This window comes from Schistocerca piceifrons, chromosome 8, assembly GCF_021461385.2.
Source record: "Schistocerca piceifrons isolate TAMUIC-IGC-003096 chromosome 8, iqSchPice1.1, whole genome shotgun sequence".
Classification (NCBI taxonomy): domain Eukaryota; kingdom Metazoa; phylum Arthropoda; class Insecta; order Orthoptera; family Acrididae; genus Schistocerca; species Schistocerca piceifrons.
The window spans coordinates 160218350-160244050 of NC_060145.1; the positions used below are offsets into that span (position 1 = coordinate 160218350).

The 25701-nt window shown below is 41.1% G+C and overlaps 1 protein-coding gene across 1 annotated transcript in view; it reads left to right on the plus strand.

The window, feature by feature from the left end:
* Positions 1-25701, plus strand: part of LOC124712154 — a 1187639-nt gene that overhangs the window by 1033723 nt on the left and 128215 nt on the right. The window contains exon 7 of the mRNA XM_047242451.1: positions 17068-17268. Coding sequence (XP_047098407.1) covers positions 17068-17268 — 201 coding nt within the window. The remainder of the gene's footprint in view (positions 1-17067; positions 17269-25701) is intronic.

A 25701-nucleotide genomic window follows, 5' to 3' on the forward strand; every position in this document is an offset into this window, starting at 1 on the left:
GGATCTTGTTCAAAGACTTAATACTGCCATTTTCACTATTCGAATGGTAACGAAAGTGAGTGATCCTTCGACACGTAAATTAGTCTACTTTGCTTATTTTCATTCACTTATGTCGTATGGTATTATGTTTTGGGGTAACTCTTCCATTCTAGAAGGATATTTTTGGCTCAGAAACGGGCGGTTCGGGCAATAAGTGGTATGAGTTCACGAACCTCTTGTCGACCTCTGTTCACGAGTCTGGGTATTTTGACATTGGCCTCTCAATATGTATATTCCTTATTGTCGTTTCTTGTTACCAATATTAGTTTATTTCCAACAATAAGCAGCTTTCACTCGGTTAATACTCGGCAGAAATCAAATCTCCATTTGGATCGGACTTCCTTAACTCTTGTGCAAAAAGGTGAGCAGTATACTGCGGCATCCATTTTCAATAAGATGCCACTCGAATTCAAAAATCTAAGCAGTAATCCACGCGCTTTCAAATTGAAACTGAAGAGTTTCCTCATGGGTCACTCCTTCTATTCTGTCGAGGAGTTCCTTGTAAAATTAAACTGATTCTCATTGTATAGCTGATAGCGTTTGCTTAAACTTATCGACTGATTTTCTTGCAGGTTCATGAACATTTATTTTTATCTGTGATTACTTTTATGTTGTAAGTACATGCACTGACACGTTCCGTGACCTTGGAGATTTGCTCCTCAATTTGGTCCTACGGAACTTGACGTGTAAATAAATAAATAAAAATAAATAAGCTTTCAGGGCTTTTACGTTATCTACAAATCTTCACACAAGTGTCTGATCGAGCTTTTCTAACTAACTGGGTGACTGAATGACAATCGCACATGTAAAGTGCAACAGAAACACACACCATCCGTTACGATATATTCATCTGTTTCTGCACATAGTTGTCTTGAACAAGCAATCTTTTCTCGTACTTGGATACCAGTTTAAATAGAAGAGATGTACTGATCAACTGAAAGTCTTAGTCTTGGCATGAAACATATCCATGGATGTAGCTCTCAGCTGGTAAGAGGTGTAGGAGGCTGAGGTCGTCCCCTGTCAAGAAGATTCATCAATTTCAATTGAACTACCTCACACCACGCAGCTGCCTAGTGATTTTACCGCTCCGTAAGGCATTTTCCAGCATTCTGATCCTTCACTGACTGTTTATTGACACAGATGCGCAGTATCATACAAGACAGAAGTGTGATGAATGCTGCGCTGCTCAAATATAAGTTCATGATTTTAGAATTCAAGGCGATCAAGTTGGGTTGAGTGTTTTGAGGTCTTTGATATACTAGTTATGTTGTAAGTAAAGTAAAGGGAAGTACCAGGTTTGCTGCATAGTGGTCGCACCTCTTCGCTCCTGGGCCTAACTTTCTAGTGAACCTTGGGTTCACACTTCCGTATACGACTGTGAAAACGACAGATTATTACGATACGGAACTGACAAGGGGACAATCAGACCTCTTAATCACGGATCTCAATACGTCTTAAGTATGTTATAGAGGACCTGTGCAAAACTATTCAAAAGCAGTCATTTAGTAATTTCATTTATAAATCAGTCATTAAAGCAAACTTTTTTCAAATTTGTATTCCGTTTCTTACAGAATAAATCACAGAATCATCTCAATCGATATCGTTTGCATCGCTTTCTGTGCTAGAAGAAAAGCCCACGTGGGATTTGTTGTAAAAGCAACCAAAACACAAATTTGTAGTGCACGGCGCACATTTACTGAAAGCTACTGCTTTCCAGACAGACGTATTTTTCAGAACCCATACCAGAAAACACAGTTCGTTAAAATTTAGGAAGACCATTCATCCTTCGATCAAATTCGATACGTAACACGCATATTTGATCATTCATGTGGAAGCAGGTGCACTAAATTGATGCGAAATTGAAGAATGTACTGTTATAGACTGTTCCTGTATAGCTGTTTTTCTATTAATTTGTCTTTAGCAAGTCGGGAGCATTATGAATTCTTTCCTAGAAAATTTTAACCTGCCATGTAACAATGAAAGTCTCAGGGTCGGATAATTTTTATGGTGCTGGTTCCTGCTTTTCTTTTATCTGCAAGGATTTGATCCCAAAGTGTCTAATCAGTCTACTTCCCCAAGAATCAATACTACAAACAAAACTTGAAGGGCAGGATTCCTACCGGTATGGTAGCTGTGAACCTTAGCTGCTGCGGTACGCTCACTTGGTCGAAATGCGACTAACTTTACGGGTACTAGAGGTATGTATTAAGCCTCAATATCGATTTTCTCGGAAACTAGAGGCCGTCGCAAGAAAAGCCACTATCCAGATACTCGGAATAGGTCCCTCTACAACATCCTTAAGACGCATCTAAATCCGCAATTAACTGGTCTGATGGTCCAAGTGTGAGTATGTGTGCTTATATCATTACGGCGTGCACACTTCAATTCTATCGAAGGCGCTGCTGTTCACCTGTCCAACTGCCTTATGCGGAGAAACGATTTGACAATCAATCACATTGGAGTAGACTTAGCCACGTACGAGCTACGTGTATCCATATGTTTCGCTGTTGGCATCTCTCCATACTGAATAGAACTGTGACGATACAGTGAACAACAGCAAAATTTCATTTGAAAAGTTGAAAGTTTTACCCATCAGATTATAACTGCTCTGGATAGGGGCAGGAACGTCAGTGCCTCCCACAAGCAGCGCTATGGCGCCTGAGCCCACATTTTAAATATCTCGAATGGATTCGTTTCAGTTCTTGTTTCGCCACAGTACGTACTTGAAGTTTCGCATGTGAATTGTTAGCAGTCCCAATGTATATTAGTTGTTGTCTTATAATCCATAGTTCGTTCGAACTTTTGACGAACATCATGTTTTTATCGATCAGTCGAGTCGCATTCGAATGTATGATTGCTAAACGTGTGATACAGTCAGGTGTCTGGTGCTCTTCTCTCTGGCATGACTAACGGATTCAAATAGTCGTAGCCTGATGTGGCTCGTCGATGAGTAGATTCTAAATTCTGTAACATTTGAATGGCGTACATTTAAGAGTGAAAATTCCAAGAATGGGCGGAATCTAGTAACATACTTCAGTCTGCTGTCTATGGCTTCGCGAGTCACCCTGGAAGAAGTGACAAGAAACCTTAAATACGGCACACTTATTAGTAGAGCATGAATGAAGAACAGTTATTATAAAAAGCTGATGTTAGTTGGTACTTGGCAAGCGTGTGAGATGTGGAATGTTACACCTGCCGCTACGGTATGTCGGCGACGCTAGTGCATTGCCTGAGACACTGCAGACACCGCCAAGCTTGGCCCGTGTATTGCGCGGCGGCCTGCCCGGAGGGGGTAGGCGGACGTTGCCGGGGACACCGCATTCAGCAGACAAAGAGTGCCTAACAACCCTCTCGGAACGGCCCGTCTCTCTCGCGCTCTTTCTTTGTGTCTTCTGTGCCGTGTCCGGACGGCCAAGTAAAGCTTCGCCACTAAACTCGGAGGCTGATTCTGCCAAGTTTCTTCCTGTTCAGAGTCGTAAATCCTACGGTGGCGTTAATAGCAACCCGTACTGGATCTGCCTCAGTGTTCGCACATGGCTTCTTTATGTGCTTCGGTGCATGTGCCGACACCATCGGTAGAGCTAGTAATATAGTGCGTGAAAATGGAAGCCACAATGGGTAAATGGGAAAAAAAGAACTTGAAATGCTCACCAAAACATCTGTACTCTCTTTCTGTTGTGGGTACATGTGTACAAGTAATACAATAGCTGAGGGTTGTTTTCATATTGAATCAAATTTGCTTTATATACAAAGACTGATGAACGAAAACTGAGACTGATTTCTCATTCACAGATGTTTATTACTAAATTTCAATATTTAGTACTGGCCTCCTACTTGAATGCACTTTTTATAGCGTCTCTGCCAGTCCTCGAACAGATGGTGAGGGAGATTCTTTGTCAGGTCCTTGAGACTCGCCTTACTTTTCTTGAGCACTGCTTCAGATTTCTCAAATCAAATGCCCCGAAGCTTTGCCTTTAGTGAGGGAAACAATAAAAAATCGTCACAACGTGCAAGGTCGGGGCTATAAGCCGGATATGGTATACAGGTTCAAATGGTTCAACTGACTCTGAGCACTATGGGCATGTGGTCAGCCGGATATGGTATACAGGTTCAAATGGTTCAACTGACTCTGAGCACTATGGGCATGTGGTCATCACTCCCCTAGAACTTAGTACTACTTAAACCTAACCAACCTAAGGACATCACACACATCCATGCCCGAGGCAGGATTCGAACCTGCGACCGTAGCAGCAGCGCGGTTCCGGACTGAAGTGCCTAGAAACCGCTCGGCCACTCCGGCCGGCGGTATATAGGTAAAGTTTAACTGAGCCAGAAACTGCATTGACTTGATTTGTGACGTGAGGTGGCACATTTTCATGATCAAATCGACACAAAAAGTCCGTGAAAGTTCTGGTCGTTTCCTAGCAATGTGTTTCCGCAGTTTAGCCAATACTGCCGTGTAATATCCTGCTGTAACGGGTGGTTTGGGGGGGAACTGCTTGTTTGTAAATCATTCCGTGACAGTAAAAAAATGTGATCACCATCAATTTCCCTGCAGTTGTAACAACTTTCGCCGTTTTTGGTGTTGGACAACGTGGCAAATTTCTACACTGTGCTGGCTCTTTTACCTTCACAATCATGTTGATGCAATTTGACCCATCAGCATTGATAATCGGTTCTAGAAACGCACCCACTCCATCAGCAAAGAGCCGCAGCACCTCTCAGCTTGTCTCCGTTCGCACAGCCTTTTGTTTGGGAATCAACATACGTGCCACCCAATGGGCACAAACATAGGTCATATGGAGCTGATCATGTATAGTCGTAAAGACAACGCCATATGAAGTTCTCAGCACTTCCCTGAGGATACGTAACGTTGTCTGCCGACCCTCACGGACAATGCTAGTAGCTTTGTTGATGTTGACATCAGTCACAGCAGAAGCCGAGACACCAGGCCCTCGTTACTTAATACAGACAAGTCGGCCCTCTTTGAAATCCTTGAACCACCTAACCGCTGTTGTATGAGGTAGTGCATCGTCACCGTACGCTTTCTGCAGTCTTTCATAAGTTTCAGTGGCTGTATATTTAAACGAACACGAAATTTTGCTGTACCGTACTGCTCCACTCGCGTCATCTCCATTGTTTGGTGTACAAAGTGCAAAGAGCATCTATAAAGTAGAGCATTACTATCATCCCACCCATACGAGAGTGCTGCAGTCTGTGGACATTATATTTAAAAAGCCGCTCTTTTCAAATATTCATGATATAGATAGGAAACTATCACGAAAGCTACGGGAAAAAATTAGTCTCAGTCTTCGCTGATCAGCCCTCGTACTTTCTGTCAGGATGTTCTAGTCCATTAACGGATGCCAGAGAATATGGAAAATATAAATACGAGGTTACAAGTTAGGCTGCACGACGTTTATGAAATGGCAAGAGTATTTTGCAGAAAAGACAACTGTCCAGCATAAAAATATACTGCCAGAAAGGTCTTGTAGCACCACTAACTTAGGTGTGTTTATTTTGGGAATTTCGAGTAACGGAAATATCTCAGAGTAGACGTTCGGTTATTATAATATAACCTGCGTAAGCAGGATTTGAAGTTCACGGGAAGTATTCTCATTAACCCGCAAATATGGGAACTATTTTGTGTACTGTCTCCGCGGTTATGACGTGTTACTAACGCGACGGAGTACACACCTTACAGAAGTTGTCATCTCACTAATATATGGTGATTTGTAAAGTCAAGCATTTCTTTCTGTGCTGGGAACTAGAGATTGAAAAGCTCTCAGTGAAATTTCTAATTTGAGTTTACTACTATTCCATGGAAGAAGGAAGGAAGATTAGAGTTAAAAGTTCAGTCGTCGACGAGGTCATTAGAAACGCTTGGATACCATGGATGATTATGATGATGAGTGGTTTTTGGGGCGCTCAGCTGCGCGGTCATCAGCGACCGTACAAAGTCCCAATTTTTATACAGTCTAATCTGGCCGCTGTCACGAATGATGATAATGATGGTGAGGAAATGATGAGGACAGCACAAACACATATTCCCCGGGCAAAGAAAATCCCCAACCCGGCCGGGAATTGAACCCGGGACCCCGTGATCCAGAGGCAGCAACGCTAGCCTCTAGACCGGATACCATGGAGATAGTAGGTCTAATGCCCCAGAAGGACTGGACAGGTATCCATTAATTTATATTACCCCTGGTCTTTGGTAATCGTTGTTTGCCAGAAGAAACGTTTATATACGAATCAGATATATTTCGAATTGGGAACCGGTTTTCTCACTCCCAGGATTCTGGGTTAATAGATCTGAGCTTCACAGTGAGTCGAGATGTAACATGGGCGCCTTTCCAATTAGGGCAGGGAATAAAAATACATAAAAAGTCACTTGAAATGAACAATTAATGTCTTATAACTGAGTATCGCTCACATATTTGGAGAAATTACTCTTCTTAGATGGAATACGCTCCATACTTACTGGACAGAATAGCCAAGAGGATTTCCGTGGCACCTAAATTTATACAATACGAAAGTAAGCTTACAGAAGCACGTAGAATTTTGCAGTATGAACCAACAATCACGCTTTCTTCTTTCATAGATTGAGATTACTTAGTGATGCAGTCATAAGTGGCATGTATGTGCTCCAATGTCTGATCCACCACCCATCCATCCATCCATCGATCCATCCACACAAGAATTGGTCAGTAAGATTTCGCACATACAATTTCGTGACTCTCATGTCCTCGATGTCCATTCACCCGTCCAAATCACCGTTGGTGCCGACAACCCATAAAGAAAACAGGTGAGGCTTTCATAGTTTGCTAATCCGTTACATGAAACACAGTATTAGTACATAATGACAACAATGCATTTTCAATTTCATAAATGCATATTTGCGCCTAACACACAAAGCGGAAGTTTTATTTAGGTGACAATAAAGGACCTGGTAAGGGAAGTACTTTACTTCCTACAGACGCACCTTACAACAGATCCCAGAATTTCTTTGTACTATTATAAGTGGAAACAAGAAGTCCTAAGTCTGCTACACCGTACATATCTTCCTCCTTTGGCTATAATATATTCCTTCAGAATAATAAGGAAACCTTCATTTGTAGCTGCTGAACCAAAAAGCTCGTATCTATCAGGCAACTTAAAAATTGGTACAGACGACCTGCGATATATTTCGTCTGATAAATAATAGTATGTCACTGAATTAACGAAACTGACAGTGAAACTTGTTTGAATTAATTTCACGATACTCAGGTGGAACTGGAAGATCCTCAAGTTCCCATTTTATGTCCCTTCTAAACGTCATCTATGAAAGTTAATATCCTTGTAGCTGCAAAAAGCTTGTAACAGTACCAAAATTATACTTTCCTTCGTTTACTTTCGAAAAAGTTCTAGTCGGGAAAGTGAAATGAATGTTCATCTGGAACCTAGCACAGAATGGAAAACTACACATGAGTGTCTTACGCGTAGATAACATTAAATCTGCTTTCCCTTGCCATATTCATCTGAAGACACGTAAAAATATACAAGGAAATGAATGAACTAATGGAAACCCGTTGTAGCAGATTCTCCCAAGAGCTTGTAGACCATCACTCAGTTTATTGAAATTGAAAAGTCTTAATGCTTAATGGTGTATTCTTCCCTAAAGAATAGTGGTTTTTACATCTACTTAACGGCTTTGGAACTGTTCCTGAGTTAGCTAATGTAACAAAAAATTTACCAACAGGAGGAAAGGAGGTCACCTGCATAGAAATACAGCTGCCAAGTGATTTCATTACTTGTGACCTATGTTCTCTTTCTACACTGTCACATCGACTTATTTGAGGACTCCCGTCTACAAACGGTTTTTGGTTGCTCTTAACTATAAAGACACTCCACTTGAACGATTGTTTCTTGTGAGAAAAGAAAGTTCAAATATTTCCGAAGTGTCGTCCGTTATGTATTTGCTAATTGCAGTCCATTTTAAACGCACAATTTCAGCAAAATGTTAAAATGGTACATTAATGGAAGAAAGAGATGTCCAATCGATCGTCTTAATAGATTAGATTAGATTATTCATTCCATAGACAAAAGAGGGGATCCTCCTAAGTGTGGAACATGTCAGATAAACACATTACAAAAATTATAATTAGAAAAACTTGAGTTTCATTAATTTTAATGGCCCTCAGTCAATAAACAGTAAAATTATATACATGAATTAAAATTAAACTTCTAATATTTACAGGTTTAACCCTAGGACGTCTAAAGGGGGGGGGGTTCGTTGAACCCACAATATTTTTATGTCCCCTGCTTTTGCCCAAGTAACTTTCATACTACATATTCCCTTTGAGTTATTGTTTGTTGGCTATTTTATGAAACGTTAGTGTCAATATATTTTACAGAAAATTCCTGCTTTGAGAGAAAAAATAAATAAACTTATTATGAGTCCAACAACCCCCTCCCCCCCTTGGGCTTCCATGCTATAGAAAATTTCCCTTAGTAGGATTTCGTATTTCTCATCTCCACAACAATGCAAGTTAGTTTCTTGTTGGTTGGTATTCTTGATATTCACAACAATCGGTTTACTTTCAGAGGAAGTGATTATTGGTGTCAGGCAGCTGTTATTTATCTTGTAAACTTGCAGTGAGTTCGTGCAGTTCCCAACACCTAGGCCTCCAGTAACTTTGGTGTCCTACACAGCAAAAACGAAACCAAGTAAGAATTTACTGATGTTGTCAACAATGCACCAAGATAAAGGCACTGTTGGAGGAGAGAAGAATAAAACCGAGATAAATGCATATTATTATTCCACTAAAGGTGGAATTGATATCATTGATCAAATGGCGCGTATGTACACCTACAAGACGGGAACAAATAGATGGCCTCTATCTGTATTTTACTCTCTCATCGACATTTATGCTATCAATGGAACCACCATATTCATCCAGCAACATCCAAGATGGAATGAAGAGAAACACAACAAACGGAAACTTTATCTTCTGCAAGCTGCGATGGAACTAGTGAAATTGCAGGTAGAAGAAAGAAGTGCCAGTGCAAGAGGGTTATCTAACCAAATTGTTCAATCAATGGAGACTATTCTACAAAAGAAAATCAAAGAAGTGACAACAGAAGCACGTCATCTTCCTGCAGGGAAAGGTCGGTGCCATGTTTGTGTAAGAAAAGCTAAAACAAAGAAGCAGAAGTACAACAATCTAAGTAAACCAAAACAAAACAGTAGACAGTGCCATAAACATGTGTGTAACACTCATTCAGAAAAAATTGTGAAGTGTGTCTCTTGCCTTGAAGTTGAGGACTCAGAGTAGTCTATTGTATATGAACACATCTGTATTTTGTATTGTAATATGTCAATTTTTTATTCACTCAATCCAATATTTATAACAATTATCAACATTTATAAACCGATGCCTTAGTTAAAATACATAAACCATTTTGAAAGTTGTAATTTTTCGTCAGTAAACTTATTTAATACCTGTGGGCTCGCCGAACCCCCCCCCCCCCTCCCCCTTAGGCACCCAAGTTAGAAAAAAAGGCTTGGGCGTCCTAGGGTTAATACATCTGTTTCCATTAAATCCATCATTCACACAGTAGCTACTTACTCGGCTATTACAACCAAGTATTGTCAAAAATTAAAGTAAATTATTCATTTCAATGATCCTCAGTTGAGATCAGTCAAATTATGTACATGTCTTCCATGTTTTCCCGTAAGTGCTACAAACAAATCTTGGTTTAGTTTTTACCAGGAATTAATAAAGATGAAAATTACCAATCACTGACTTAACTCAATTTCGTCGTATCTTTAAAACGTGCATGTAAAAACTTTGTGATTCACCTAGGAAGGAACCTCGTAACAGGAGGGTAAATGTGCTAGAAGCAGGTGCATTTTACAATGTCGCACTCAGCAGTTTAAGGAAATTTGTGTTTTTGCAAAAACCAGCGGATTACATTCAATTTGCCATTGTACTCGATAACTCCCGTCTTGTTGCTAAATTTAAACTTTTGCATCAGCCGTAAAGATAATCTCGGTCATCTTGAGAGGCTGGACTAATGGAGTCATCTTTCGGTTGACGTTACGGCACTTCCGTAATCACTGCCACGCCTTCTCGACCTTTAATATCCTCTGCAGATCCGATGTTTCAGTACTCAATTCACAACCAAAAACCAACTATGCAAAAAAAAATGAAGAAATGATTTTTAACATTATCGGAGTGCTTACCGGAGATTTTCTATCCTTATACCAACGGGAATCAGATGTTCCTCACCATAGCGCACTGAATTCTTTTGTAATTACATTATGTAGGAACTAGCTGCAGAAAAGTTATATTTGGAGTGAATCGTCTGGCAGGAAATATTGTCTCTTTCGAGTTTCTCATTACGGAAACGTTTATAAATACTACAGTGTTTCGTTGGGCAGATTAGTACTGCTACTAGAGCTTTTGGATATATTACAGTTCGCACCACACTCCAGCGCAGTTTCTGTCCATCGCACTCGTCATTCTCGGTACCCAGTGCAGAACAGTAATCAGAAGTGTTTCTTCTCGAGTAATCCGTCTTCATAATTTCAGTAACGTACTTCTACATGTTGTCTGCATTCCTAGATCCTCTTCTAAATGTCGCTGTTACTTTGATTTGTAACAGTGATCTTCAGTCTCTCTGGATCTGGTTAGAAACTGTTTGGGTAAACTGGTAGCAGGCTTGTAAATAACGAATACGACTATGTGGTTGCGTCAGTATTAAGAAACGCATATAATGGTCATGATAGAAAATATTGTGTGCTGTCTGCAATCAAGTTCCTTTATAGCACATGAATAAAATTACCCACGACAAGTTCAGTACGTTACAAATAGTATTATTTGTCAGACGGATAGATAGAACACACAGTAATGTAGCAAAGACTCTACATGACAGAACTGCAGTTTCTGCTTACCACTATAACTGTTAAATTTTCTGCAGCCACATACAGTTAGCTTCATATTAAGTTCTACAGTAAATCTGCTGGTCTGGGCAGTGGTCTGGCGAATTAATAAACTTCATTTCCACATCTATTATGTAAAACTTTGATCGAATCGTTTCATTTCGATTTTCGTATTTTGCGCCCCTTATGTTCTGGCATTATACAGGCTTTCCAAATTAAAAAAAATAGTAAAATATAATGTGATAACTTGAAGTAATTGAGATATTTATTGACGGTATGTTTCTACAAGTATGGTAACTCAAAATATTTTTACATACATAATATATCTCGACATGCGCACCATTATTGGCGCTACATTCATCTAATCAGTATTCCACTTCCCTCCAAATCTATTGCAGCATCATTGGCGTAACATTAACGGTAGCTGAACGAATGCGATGGCGCAGATCTGCTGGATCACGAACTAGTGTCTGGTACGCTAAATTCTTTACAAACCCCATAGAAAAATATTAAGTGACGTAATGTCTGGGCTCCAAGAGAGCCAAACAAACGATGAGCTATCTCTCCCAATCTAGCGGTCTGGGAACTCATGATACATTAAATCGCTCACAATGTTGGCAGAATGGCACGGTAACTGCAACTGCCTACTTGCTTGTCCGATTGACTTAACAGAGGGTCGTTGGAAGGACGTACGAATTAATTCAACATAGCCTCTGGAATTGCGTGCTTGGCGTGGTGGTCCGACATAGAAAGCAAATTCCCTGTTTCCTGAAGCCACTTGTCACATTCCGTTTTCGTCAGTGGTTGCAGTCCATAGGCTGAAAACCACGTTGTACCAGTGTATCAGACTTCAACTCCTCGAGAGAAACCACGTAGAACGCCTTCTGCCATGGAGTCCACATGGCTACTAACACGCGTTTACATGAACACAGCAGTTACGCGCATGCGCAGGTGGTAGCAATTGGCGCAAGCGAAGATAGTAAACATTTTGAGTTACCATACTTGTAGAAGCAGACCGCCAGTAAATGTCTTAATTACATCTGAAGTTATTAAATTTTATGTTATTGTATATTTAACCTGGACAGCGCATATTTACTGCTGATGTTTCGAATTGTTTACTAATAGCCATTTAGTGGTGGTATTTTGATGCGTCGCAAGAGAAAAAGAAGTGCGGCAGAACTTGCTGCTGTGAAAGATGTTATAGCAAAGAAAAGTTGAACGGGCTGTGACAGGGAGATTACTACTTTCAGTGAAATATTTTTTTATGTAATGACTAAGTTAGCGTTTTAAAATTTTGGCGATATCTGCAAGACTGAGAATTAATTAATATTTGATGTACTGAATTAGCACCAAACATTGCGAAACAGTTGTGTGATAACGATGTCACTTGAGCGATTAGCGCAACTACTTGAGATTGGGGAAGTAGGATGACCTAAAACATTCCTTCTGTATGCCAAGAAACTGCACTTTGTCTATCGGATGAATGAGTGGAGATCCAGCGGTAAGCGCTGGCCTGTCTAGACACATGGGCGTGTCTTGCCCTCCAGCCCTTGACCTGAACTGGGCGTGGCCTTCCTACACAATCTCATCATCCGGTGACCCGACCTGCTTCGTCCGCCGCAGTCTTAAGTGCATCGCAGCGCGCGACACCTTCCATAATAAAAGCTGCCGCAAGTAATGATGAGAAGCAACCTCTACTAACTTCTCTCCAGATTATGTTTTTGCCTTTAATATCTCTTCCTGTTGTTTACAACGGGTACATCGGCTGGCTAAGTCTCGACTCCAAGTTCTTGTCCGCAGTACTAAATCAGACGCTGGACGAATTCATTAATTTCTGCTGACACATGCCTCTCGCTTCTTTTTTTCACTTTTTTATGATTTCCTTCATGTCACCGTCTTTATTGCATCCAGGAATTTGAGTCGGATACCTCCCTTGAGACTGTGATGGAGAAGTTGTGAGAGGGAAGACCTCAGTCAGTTTTGGAAAATCTCAGTCAGTCTTAAGGTATCAGATGCGTGTGACTTCTCTTCTCAGGTCGCTATCCTTTAGCGTCAGCAGTGCTCGCGTAGCATGAGACAGGATCTTCAATTGACACTCTTGTCTGCTAAGAAAATCAGGGATGTTAGCTGTAACTGATCGAGAAGTGTGTATCTGTTCCTCGTACAAGGTGGTTTAGAGTCTACTGTTGAAGGTGAATAGATGTCATTTCTTGGAGAGGTCTGATACACCATAGGATCTGCGTGGTCCCATTGAAGTATGAGCACGACTTATTGTGCTTCTGTATTTACATTTTTTAGCCGAGGTTGGACAGCTTGATGTTATGTGGTCAGCCGTTTTGTAGTGTTCTCCTGGCTGTTTGAATCATTTTCGTAATCAGTTAGACATAGTCCTTTAGTCCTGAAACCTCATAATCTGCACCTATTACTGCTTCAAATTTCATTCCCGGTGTCTTTTTTTAAGTATTGTCTGTCGATGGTTAACTTTTCCTGGTGGATTAGAAACGATTATGAAGGTCTTGAATATCAACATTTCTACCTTCGACAAGATAAGTGTAAGAAACCAAATGAGAGATTATCGTGAATACATAGCGGCTACACACACACATAAACACACACACACACACACACACACACACACACACACACACACACACACACACAGCGTAAGCAACCTAACACTGCAAAGTGGGGAGTTATCTATGACTTGTTCGCTTATTGAGCTCGTCACAAGCAACTTGACCTCGCGTATCCCTTAACGTCACAGTCTCCCATCTCACCATGGTCTTGAAGCATTGGTAGCGATCGAATTGTTTCCCATTCTATCTGAGATGATGCGTTCTGTAAATTAACCAGCTGCTTTCCACTATACCAGTGTACCATTTCTTTGGTTGAATTCTATTTCAACAGATCTACTTAAAATCTTCTCAATAAATTTCTGAATACCTTTAATCCGTGGTATGATCTTTTTTCTTCCTGGTAAATATGAGCACTATATCTAAAGTATTGCAACTTGATAGCTAGTCGTCAACGTTTCGTCGTATAATAATGTAAACCAATGGATGCAACAGAATTTTAGGATTTTGTAAAGAAAGGTAAATGGTTGAGTAGTGTAAGTAGTGTATCTTTTCGCGATTTCTGGAATATTTTCCACCATTTAAAGACCATATCACTTCTACAGGTGTGTATAAATCTATAACACTTGAGAACATTAACCTGTTTCACAACTATCATTATAATTCCCTTGTTTCTTAAAGTACATTTAAGATATTACTCAAACTGAATTGTTCATAGGAAATGTTCACAACCGCATTCCTTGAAGTTTTGCGTGGTGTTCGTTTTGAGAAAATTTCAATTACATGTCATTCCTAACGCTTTTAAGTGTACAGATTTTGTGTATTTTTCGATCATAAAATGGTAATTCCTTTCATAAAGGGGACACAAGGTGTAGGAAATAAAGAGCTCTTGATAGCCTAAAAGTGTTGAATAGGCAACACGCGCTACAGGAACAGAATGTTTTGCTGTTTGCTGTATCTAAAGGGGCTCTGCAATTACATCTGACCCTATCTAAAAAAACTTAATGACATTCTGACATGTGATTGCATTAAGTGTAGTTGCACTTCTTCATGTAAATATTACAAAAATATAATAATACCAATATTTTAAATTCGTTTGTAGTTCCACAAGAAAGGAAAAGTAACATATACCTTAAAGGCGCTGGTCTCAGCCTTTTATTGAGGTTAAGAAAGTCTTACTCAAACGAAGACGTTCATTAACCGCAAATTACGTAATTCACATGCAAGTAATTATGGATACCTTACTAAGAATACCTTATTTGGTATCAACGGTTGTTTTGTGCAATGCACGCATTTATTGCATGGATTTTGTCTAGTGGTGTGATAAACACATTTAACAGGTCTGTTATCAATATGTGTTGCATGTTTTATGGACTTCTATGTTGCATGAAAGACAATGCTTTACAAATTATGGTGCTATATCGTGTTCATTTTATTTAGCTTAGAGAAAGAAACGTAGATACTGTTATCGTGACGTAATGGTCATGTCTAGTACGTCGGTAGAATAGATGTTTTGTGTGTTTCAAGAGATATCAAAAAGTGAAGTGTGTTAACTAGTCGCTTTAGGAAATGCTGTGGCTGGAAGCAGAAGTCTTGATGTTTCCGAAGCTCCATAATGCGTCTTCCTTTGCTTCTTGATTTTGGGTAATGAACAAATTGAAAATGAAATTTGAAAATGAATTATTTCACCGAAACAAAGTAAGAAGAACCGGTTTAGCGGAGTATCAATGGTTTTAACGACACTGCATTCATCTGCCATGTTATTATTACATAAAAATCATGAAAGCATAAGATTACGTTAATGTCCTGAGATTCCGGGATCGATGCAGCTAATAATTGCGCACTGTAGTAAAAACATCTTCAAGTTTTCTTTATAGTTACCCAAAAACGCTACCAAGAATGAAAATGTGAACTATTCTATATGATCCCCACCGCTACATTTCTCGTTTCATGTAACGTAAGGACTCTTTTTTCCATGTGACTGACGTATCTGAGCTGTGAAGCTCACGAGGCCACGTTATGTTGCTGACTGTTCTCTAAGGCTGTTTTGTAGAGGCATGCGTTTAGTACTTTCTTCTCTAGATGAGGTGAAAATTTTTTCTTTAAATAGATCCCTAATATCGTCACGAGGCTGAGTGGAACTTTTTCCAACCTTCCACCGAGGAAAAATCTTGTGTTGAGCCTGGATCGAACACAGACCCTCCGCGTGGTTTGTAACTTGTAAGTGGGGCGTAAAATCAATATTTTAATTTACAGCTAATATTACAGTGAAAATTCTATCCAGTTACGTGGTTCATTTTCCTTCTACTCACTTACGTTGTGTGCACTGCAGCTGTACATGCAAATAGAGTAGAAATAAGAAATCTCGAAGGAATATGAGCACCTTTTTTCGACCATAAATTGTTCAAATTTAAATAACAGTAACTGTAAAAAAAAGTAACTGAGTTAGCAGTACAGTCGTACTTCCGAAGTTTTGGATAATACACTCTCCTTTAACTTTGTCATATAGATGGGCGATTATGAGCAAGAGTCGATTAATTGGTCTTTTAGATCATTTGATTGACTAGATTAATCATGTCGATTAAATATATCCTAATAATAGATTATTCGATTAACTGTTATGTCTGTATTTTGGGTCTACCCCAAAAATTATTCTTTGTGATAAAAAGTTTTGTTCTACAATAAATAAAGCGAAGCAGTCTCAGCTATATTTCTTATTTGTAATTAACAGTAGTTGCTCAGTTTTATGATGTACATAATTTCCATTTATTATTTTTAGCTGAAATATATAACTACTTGATACGTATTAGCAAAGCTAATTAACGTCATTTTTAACACAGATACTGTTGTGAACATACTTAGAAGCACCAAAATTTTCCATGAGGAACACTAATTTATGTAATCTTGTCCACTGAGTCTCGAATGGTGTACTTATTTCCGTCCAGTGCAGATAACTCACGGTTGCGAGCGCCACGTACCGATCAGCAGCTAGACAGCAAGTCACCACTCAGGAGCCTTTAAAACAACAAATGAAAAATTTAAATAATTAATCCTAGGGATAGTCGATTATCTAAATTGTCATGAAAGAAATATCGGTACATCCATAATCGACTACCATAATAATTACGACTAATCGATTAAGTGGAAGTATCCACCCATTCCTGCGTTGGCAGAAATGAAGGCAAGTCTTCCATAGGGAAAGGCAGTGTTAATTGTGTACTCCAAGACTACTGAAGCACGTTGACTGACGGAAGCAGCTGTTTCTATCTCGTAAACGAAAACAGACATAACGTGCGGAGTTATGAAAATCACAACATATCGTCCGGACAAGTCACAACTGCGCGACGAAGTTAACACGGAAACATTATATGCACAAAGTGTTGAGGGGTAAGGTTGACAACGACGGCAAACAGGTGAACGTCTGTCTGACTTGCCTCACAACAGCTGCTCCCGTCAGCCACAGCGCTAGAGTGAACATTGTCTCAGCAGTGAGTGCCTGTGGTGTGCAGCAGCTCGTGCCCTGTGTTGCAGCTTATCTTCAGCGGGGAGTACACCAAGGCGATGTCCAAGGACTGGCACTCCGGACACTTCAGCTGCTGGCAGTGCGACGAGTCGCTGACGGGCCAGCGCTACGTGCTGCGCGACGACCACCCCTACTGCATCAAGTGCTACGAGTCCGTGTTCGCCAACGTCTGCGAGGAGTGCAACAAGATCATCGGAATCGACTCCAAGGTCAGTTTACACACACATCCAGTGCACTCTAAAGGCCGAACCTTGTCGCTGCATTCGGGAGAACGACGGTTCAATCCCGCGTCCGGCCATCCTGATCGAGGTTTTCCATGATTTCCGTAAATGGCTCCAGGCAAATACCGGGGTGGTTCCTTTGAAAGGGCACGGCCGACTTCCTTCCCCGTCCTTTCCTAATCCGATGAGGCCGATGACCTCGCTGTCTGGTCTCCTCCCCCACAACAACCCAACCCAACCCTTGTCGCTGCAACCATTTTAGATTGTCAAATGGTTCAAATGGCTCTGAGCACTATGGGACTTAACTTCTGAGTTCCTCAGTCCCCTAGAACTTTGAACTACTTAAACCTAACTAACCTAAGGACATCACACACAGCCATGCCTGAGGCAGGATTCGAACCTGCGACCGGAGCGGTCGCGCGGTTCCATACTGTAGCGCCTAGAACCGCTCGGCCACCCTTTTAGATCCTCTCCCGCTTAAATTTTCACCTAGTGTTAATAATTGTATTCCTGTACCCCCTTACGTTTACGAAAATTGCTTCTGCCTTTGCTCATTATTTTTGTCTTCGGGGACCATTACGTGGATCAAAAGTTTTGTCTTTCTTTTACTTTAAGTGATTCGTTTTACCTTTCTTAGTTCTCTTCTTCATTTAACTGTTACGGGAACTCGTGGCGCATTTCATCTGAAGCAGTCTCTTTCTGGTAATTCTCCATCACATCCACATTTTCGTCTTTTCTGCATGATTACTTTATATCCTTTACTTACTGTCCCTGTCTCACTTCTAGCACGCTGGACTCGCATTCGGGAGGACGACGGTTCAATCCCGCGTCCGGCCATCCTGATTTAGGTTTTCCGTGATTTTCCTAAATCGCTCCAGTCAAATGCCGGGATGGTTCCTTTGAAAGGACACGGCCGACTTCCTTCCCCGTCCTTCCCTAATCCGATGAGACCGATGACCTCGCTGTTTGGTCTCTTCCCCCAAGCAATCCAATCCAATCCTGTCTCACTTCCTCTAAGTAATGCACTTCTACGAAAAATATAGTGAAAGTTTTCCTTTTATCTACCTTAGTGGACTGTCTTGTTAAAAGAGTTAAATTTTTTCGATACTCAGACTTACTAAGAAATACATTTTTTTAAACTTCCCAGATATATTCGCCATGACACCCTTAAAAATGTTGCTCTCTAAATAGCAAAACCATTTTGTCTGTTCAGTTTTGTACCCACAGAGCGACACTTGTGTGTGAATTGCTGACCACTTTTCCATGTCAATAACAACTTCATTTCCTTTGTGTATTTTTTCTTCAGCCTAACATTGTTTTTTGCAAACTTTGTACGTGGTTAGTTGTAATATGAGTTAAAATTGTTGCCGTACAATTTCCACCAGCAACTAAGTGATGGAGAATTGAAAGCAAACCGATATATAGCCACCTTGAGGACTGTGTGGGTGTTAGAAAGGAATAGCCCCATAATTCGATAGAACTAACGTACAGGAGCTACTAAAAAAATCCTCAGCGTCCGCGTCTGTAGATCACCAAAGCAGCTGGTACTTAAGTTTATGCAAGCACTGGCGTTAAAATTTGGGCTCTATGACCTCGAGCAAGTTTAAGCGAGGACATTCAGTTTCAGTTCAAATGGTTCAAATGGCTTTAAGCACTATGGGACTTAACATCTGAGGTCATCAGCCCCTAGACTTAGAACCACTTAAACTTAACTAACCTAAGGACATCACACACACCCATGCCTGAGGCAGGATTCGAACCTGCGACCGTAGCAGCAGCGCGGTTCCGGAATGCAGAGCCTAGAACCGCTCGGCCACAACGGCCGGTAAATGTCAGTTCATTTAATAAAATTTGTCTTAGAAACAGCAGAACGATGTTACATCAAAAATTTTGCTGAATGTCAGTGACGATTCAATTGTAGTGCTCTAGTATGTTGTTCTACCCTAAAGCGTTATTCAGTAGATGATTGAAAAAAATGGCGGACTATAAGAGTGGTGTTCACGCTATTTCCTTACAGGAGTTATGTGGTATTCAGGGAAGAGAGAACAATATGACAATTTTGAAGGGGAAAGGTAATAAGATTTTGACAGTGGCTGGAATTGGCTCTCGATCAGCCAGTGGATCAAATCATTCAGTATGCTATTAACTCGAAATCTACATTCAAGAACAAAATTGTGGCTTTGTCGTCTATGTCAACGATGCTGTTCTAATTCACATTTTGTGCGAGGTGTGCGGCTCTGCTAATATACATGTACGCTAAGAGTAGTTGCTGTAATTGCGTTGTGTATTATGATACTGAAATAATACAAGTTTCTAGAAAACACAAAGTAATGAAAATAAAGGACACAAATTCGGTATTTTACTATTTACTTAATTTCTTTCAACGCAATTGAATGGTATAGGTTGTCGCAGGATGGGTGAGAATTTACCTGTGAGTAACGTAGTCTTTTGGAAATGCCCTGCGATTCATTCCCTACTTTGAAGTGCCCTTGAATTAACAATTCGACTATTATGAGTCTGAGAAGTGAGAAACTACGATGTACGCATTCTAAACTGCAGAACGTTTTTCCGCCCATGAGTCAATAACAATAATTACAGCGGTCAAACACTTAGTGATAAGAATAAGGAGTATAGTAATAACACGGGAAGGGGAAAAAAGTTGCAGCAGTCAACACAGGGTGTCCAAGGTGGATGGTCAATATTCATGGTAGGACGAACGAGCATTTGAAGCAAAAAAACTTCTTATGGAAACGTGTCCTGTTCAGAATGGGCCGGCCGCTGTGGCCGAGCGGTTCTAGGCGCTTCAATCCGGAACCGCGCTGTTGCTGCGGTCGCAGGTTCGACTCCTGCCTCGGGCATGGATGTATATGATGTCCTTAGGTTAGTTAGGTTTAAGTATTCTAAGTCCAGGGGACTGATGACCTCAGATGTTAATTCCCATAGTGCTTAGAGCCATTTGAACCATTTGTTCCGAATGGTTTCCGGGATAGAACACATTTAATGTACATTTTTATTTATTTTCTATATTATTCAATAAATTGTCTGCTGTACACATGTACAACAACGAGTTAACATGCGTTTTACGATGTATCAATTTGAAAAATGTGTGTTTTTAACACATTCACCTGTAAACATTATCGTACACGTCACATCACAGCAGTTGTACCGTTCACAGTAAATATGGGAATATCCCATCGTCAGCTTCAGTACATTCGTGCAATACTAATCTTGAGAGAACATTTGATGTTGCTTGTATGAGTGCCTGATGCTATCAAGCAGTTCTTCAGACTTCATCCAAACCCATAATCAAAAATCACGTGGCGTAGGGTCTGGCGGCCTTCAAGGCCAGTTAATTGTGTTACCATGACCATTTCAGCGATTAAGGTAATTGCGGTTGAGATGTCTTCTCACACGCCTAATAAAATGTCGAGGCGCTTGTTATTGGAAGTGCGTTGCAATCCGCATCGCCAAAGGAACGCCATCAAGGGGCTGGACAAAGGAATTTTCCAAATAAGGGAGTAATTCTGTCCCGTCATTCGCTCTTCTAAAATGACTGGACTTATCAACATATTACTGACCACGCCGCTCAAACGTACATTGAATGTGTTCTACCTCGGAAATCGTGCGGAATAGGACAGCGTCTATATGAAGTTTTTTTGCTTCAAATGAGCGTTCCTGTCGCATCCCTGGATACTGATCATTCTTCCTGCGACGCCATGTGTATTGGGAATGTCTCACGATATCAGCGTCTGTTGTAGAGAGAACCTGTTAAGATAACCCTTAACACTACTGCAGGATCTGACATTTGTATCTTTCAGTAACTGACGCAAACTGCAGGAATTTGTTTTTTTGCAAAGACATTTGAAAGAGGAAATATTTGCAAAACGCATTCGAATGCGTTACTTCAGACAGCCCAATGTCAGCAAGTCGACGCCGCGCTGCACAATCGAGAGATCAGTCCAGAAGCAGCAGAACTGCGAGATCAGCCGATAGCGGCGGAAACAGCAGCAAAGCGACTGCGCCGACGCCGAAGGACACTTCTCAGTCAGCCGAGATCAGAAAGCAGACAACTGTGTCTCGGGATAGCTGCCTGTACTCAAACAATTTTGTCTCTAACGAAATAATAAAACAACTGGTTGCTTATTATTTCGTTACGTACAACAGTTACTGTGGATGGATAAAACACTAAACTTCGTCAGTGTTCACTCTACCCTCTGAGGTCGGTAGATTACTTTTGCAATTCGCTTCCAGACCGTCCTAAGTGTACGAAGTTATTGCTGTAGTAGTCTTCAGTACGAACTCTCCAAGCTACTCTATCCTGTGCAAGCCTGTTGCATGCTACCGCCATCCACTTGAGCCTGCTTACTGTCGTCCCTGCAACTATTCGCTTCTTTTGGTCACGTTGTGTCCATAAATTTCTTTACTCAATTCGATCCAGCACTTCTTCATTAGTTAGCTGATCTTCTCGGGTAATTTCGGCATTTTTCTGTTGCACCAAATTCAAAAACTTCTCTTCCCTTGATTTCTTTACTGTTTATCGTCCGCACTTCGCTTCTGCGAAAGGCTATACTCCAGACAAGTATTTTGAGAAAAGATTTCCCACCACTTAAATTTAACTTAGATATTAACAAATTTCTCACTTTCGGAAAAGCTTTTATTGCTATTGCTAGTCTGCATTCCGGTCTCTCTGATTCGACCACAATCTGCTACTTTTCTGCTCGAATAACAGAAGTCATTTACTAATTTTGACTCGTTTTCTAATGTTATTCCCTGAGTATGACCTGATTTAATTGGGCCAAATTTCATTAACCTTGTTTTACTTTTGTTGAGGTTCATCCAGTACAATCCGTACAACTGCTCTTCCACATCCTCTGCCCCTCTGACTGGATTAGTGTCAACTGCAACCCACAAAGTTTTTATTTCTTCCCGTTAGCTTTAATTCCCTTTCCAAATTCCTTCTTGATTTCCTTTTCTGCTTGCTCGGTGTACAGATGAACTAACACGGAGGATTAACTACGACCCGGTCTCACTCCCTTCTCAACTATTGCCTCCCTTTCGTGTCCTTCGACTCTTCAGTCACTATAACTATAAAAGCTATATTATTACAATATACTACTGATTTATTCCATACTATGTTACTGTATCCACTCCTATGGAAGTATTTGTAGCATAAAACTATTTATTTCTATGAGTGCGATGTGGCCGCCTTGTCAATGGGAAAGTTTGCCTGGTATCGTATGGGTGGCTCTGACGTCAGTGTAGCGCTGTGTCAGAATCCCACACCGCATCCCTACCGGATGAATCAGCAGTCATTTCTTCTGGAGTATCCCGGAACAACACGACAATGGCCGCCCGATCCCGCAGTTATACTCACATCATTAGTCTTCTATTGGTAGTTATTTTTCGCTCATCTTCCGTAGATAGTTGACTATTTGCATCTTTCAGAATGCTCCGTCATCTTTATCTTGTCATAACTACTAGTGATGTTTCTCCATCTACGGCGGTCGTTAAAACTCGATAGTAATTCCTCAGGAGCGATTTTGACTTTAGAAAATCGTCCGTGCCGTTTCCAAAGAAACAATCGCAGCTTTCGCCTTAATCGATTCAGAGAAATAACGACTAATCTACTCGTAAATCTGAGTGGGCGGTCGGTGATTTGAGGCCCTATTCAGCAAAATACTCCAGTGCTTTGCATTGGTTACCTGCTCCACATTGCTTTGTGCTTGGATATCTAACAGCGCACGTTTAACACGGTTCCTGGCGCAGTTCAGCACGATTTATTCAGTTACACCGAAAGTTGAAACTGCTCTTTTCACAAACATCTTTCGTTTATGTGGAACAAGCTCAGCCCTACAGTATTTTTACTTTTGCCTGTGCTTGGGGATTACTGCTGCAGTATTTTGGCAAATGTCTTCGTACTCCTTTCTAAGGGAACAAGAGACGGGTATGAAATAATATGTGGATTAAAATACAGTAGTTGTTTATAGAAGGAACTAAATTAAAATCTTCATTCACAATTTAGTTACAATTTTTTTGAGGCTGCGATCTAATAAGACAAGGAAGCAATGACTACCCTCTTCATACCTCGTTGTTTAACCATTGTGCCTTTGTATCCACTCGATATCATCTTGTAGTCCAATCTGTTGTCGCTCTCTGTCATAAATCAACAATATTCTGGGGTAGGCCGAGCAATGCTTCTGTTCAAAAATGGTTCAAATGGCTCTGAGCGCTATGGGACTCAACATCTGAGGTCATGTCCCCTAGAACTTAAAACTACTTAAACCTAACTAACCTAAGGACATCACACACATCCATGCCCGAGGCAGGATTCGAACCTGCGACCATAGCAGTCGCGCGGTTCCGGACTGCAGCGCCTAGAACCGCTCGGCCACTGCGGCCGGCCAATGCTTCTGTTGTATGTTAGTCTCCCATAACCGTAGCAATGAGCTGAATCTTGTCACGTGGTATACCCATTTCATGAAGTTGCTATTTATTACTGCCAAGCAGTTAGATGACATGACTAATTCCACTGGATTTCATTTCTCTTGTAATAAGAAGCTACCAAATTTTCATCGAATAAGAAAGCAAATGGACTGGATGTAGGTCCTAATCATACAGCATGTCACACACATTTTCCTACACGACGAACCAGCTTATAATCTTCTGTAATTGGCTAAAATCTCGTCGACATCACACAATATTAGCTCAAGCTTCGTCACGTAACACTGTCGTAAAAATGGAGCAACCTGCATGAATTTCTTCTGTAAGTCTTAAACAAAGTGTCATGGACATCACTATCACTTCCCTAAGATAGATGTTACCTCTGGTAATGTTGCTATTCCTTCATTCAGGATAAAGAGCTATATTTTGTTTTCAAATCGTACTATATCGGCCACATACTTCGCTAGATATGAACTTGAAGAACGTTCCAATACAGCGCTATCTCGTTACGGGCAGGAGTCATTCTTTCAAAGATGTGATGCACTGTTTGAAACGTTATCAACACTTTTTCAGCTCAGGCGATTATTTTTTTTTTTTTCCTTCCTTCAAACAGGGGGCAGAATACTGCCGACAAAGCTGCTGACGCATTAAACAGCGAATGCGACACGGCGTGTCTGTCGCTTGTAGATTCGAATTTAACTCTGCTGGTGCTTGTTTCGGAGCCGCACCGCCACCGTGTTCGGCGCACCGCGACAGTAATATTGCTGCTGTCGCCGCAATGACAGCGTCACCTGGGCTCGTTCGTTCGCTCTGGCCAGCTCACCCACCGGGACTCGCTAAATACGAAAACGCACCAAAATAATTGGACTACAGCGCCAGCGCGGCTTGACACATGTTGACTGTGTATGTATGTATGTATGTGTGTGTGTGTGTGTGTGTGTGTGTGTGTGTGTGTGTGTCAATGCGACGCGTTCATCTCTCAACATTGGGTTATTGTTTTAGTTTCAGATGCAGAATTTCGCGTCATCACTCTCTCTCTCTCTCTCTCTCTCTCTCTCTCTCTCTCTCTCTTCTCTCTCTCTCTCTCTCTCTCTCTCTCTCTCTCTCGGTGGGTCTCTAAGTGTGTTTCTCACCCCAATTATTTTGTGATGTAAGATGCGTGGCTTACGTCGATAGAACTTACCTTTCACGGTTCCCCACGAGTAAAAGTCCATGGATGTTAGAGATTAGGCGACCGTGGAGGGAACTCAATGTCCAATCCAATGCCCCGGAAATTTGTCATCCAGGAAAGTTCGTACAGCTAGGTGGTAGTATGACGGCGCCCCGTCCTGTTGGTAGGATACCTCTTCATCAGCTCCATGAAACGTACGTACAACTGGCAAAATTGATGTGTATAACATTTCCAGGCACACTTCTCTAGTGACAGTAGCCCCTAGATGAAAGTCCACACCACACATGAACCCCTGGTGGATTGACCGCTTTATCCGCATAAACATGCGGATTTTCCGGTGCCCTTTACACACTGTTATGCCGATTCACGGTTCCATTAAGTTTAAATTGTGTCTCGTCACTCCACACTACCTTGGTCACAAATTGTTCGTCATCAGTAACCGTTTGCTGATACCATTTGCAAAATTGCTTTCGGCGATCAGGATCGTCATTATTAATCGCGTGCAGTAATCGTGGAAAGTAAACTTACCACTTTGCACCTTTCAGAATTCTTCGTACACTTGTACTGCTAACCCCCACTTTAAGTGCACATTGCGTAACAGACTTCTGTGGAGAATTAACAAACGTTTCCAACACGAGAGCCAACGAAGCAAGACTTGCAGCTGTACGCTGTCTTCCTGATCTTCCTTTGTGAATATCGCAAATCGTTCCTTGCAATTCAGACTAGACAATGATGCTTTTAATTGTTAAGCGGGGTTGGCGGTTCTGTTTCAAACTCCAGCCTCCACTGACGTTGCACTTCAACAGCAT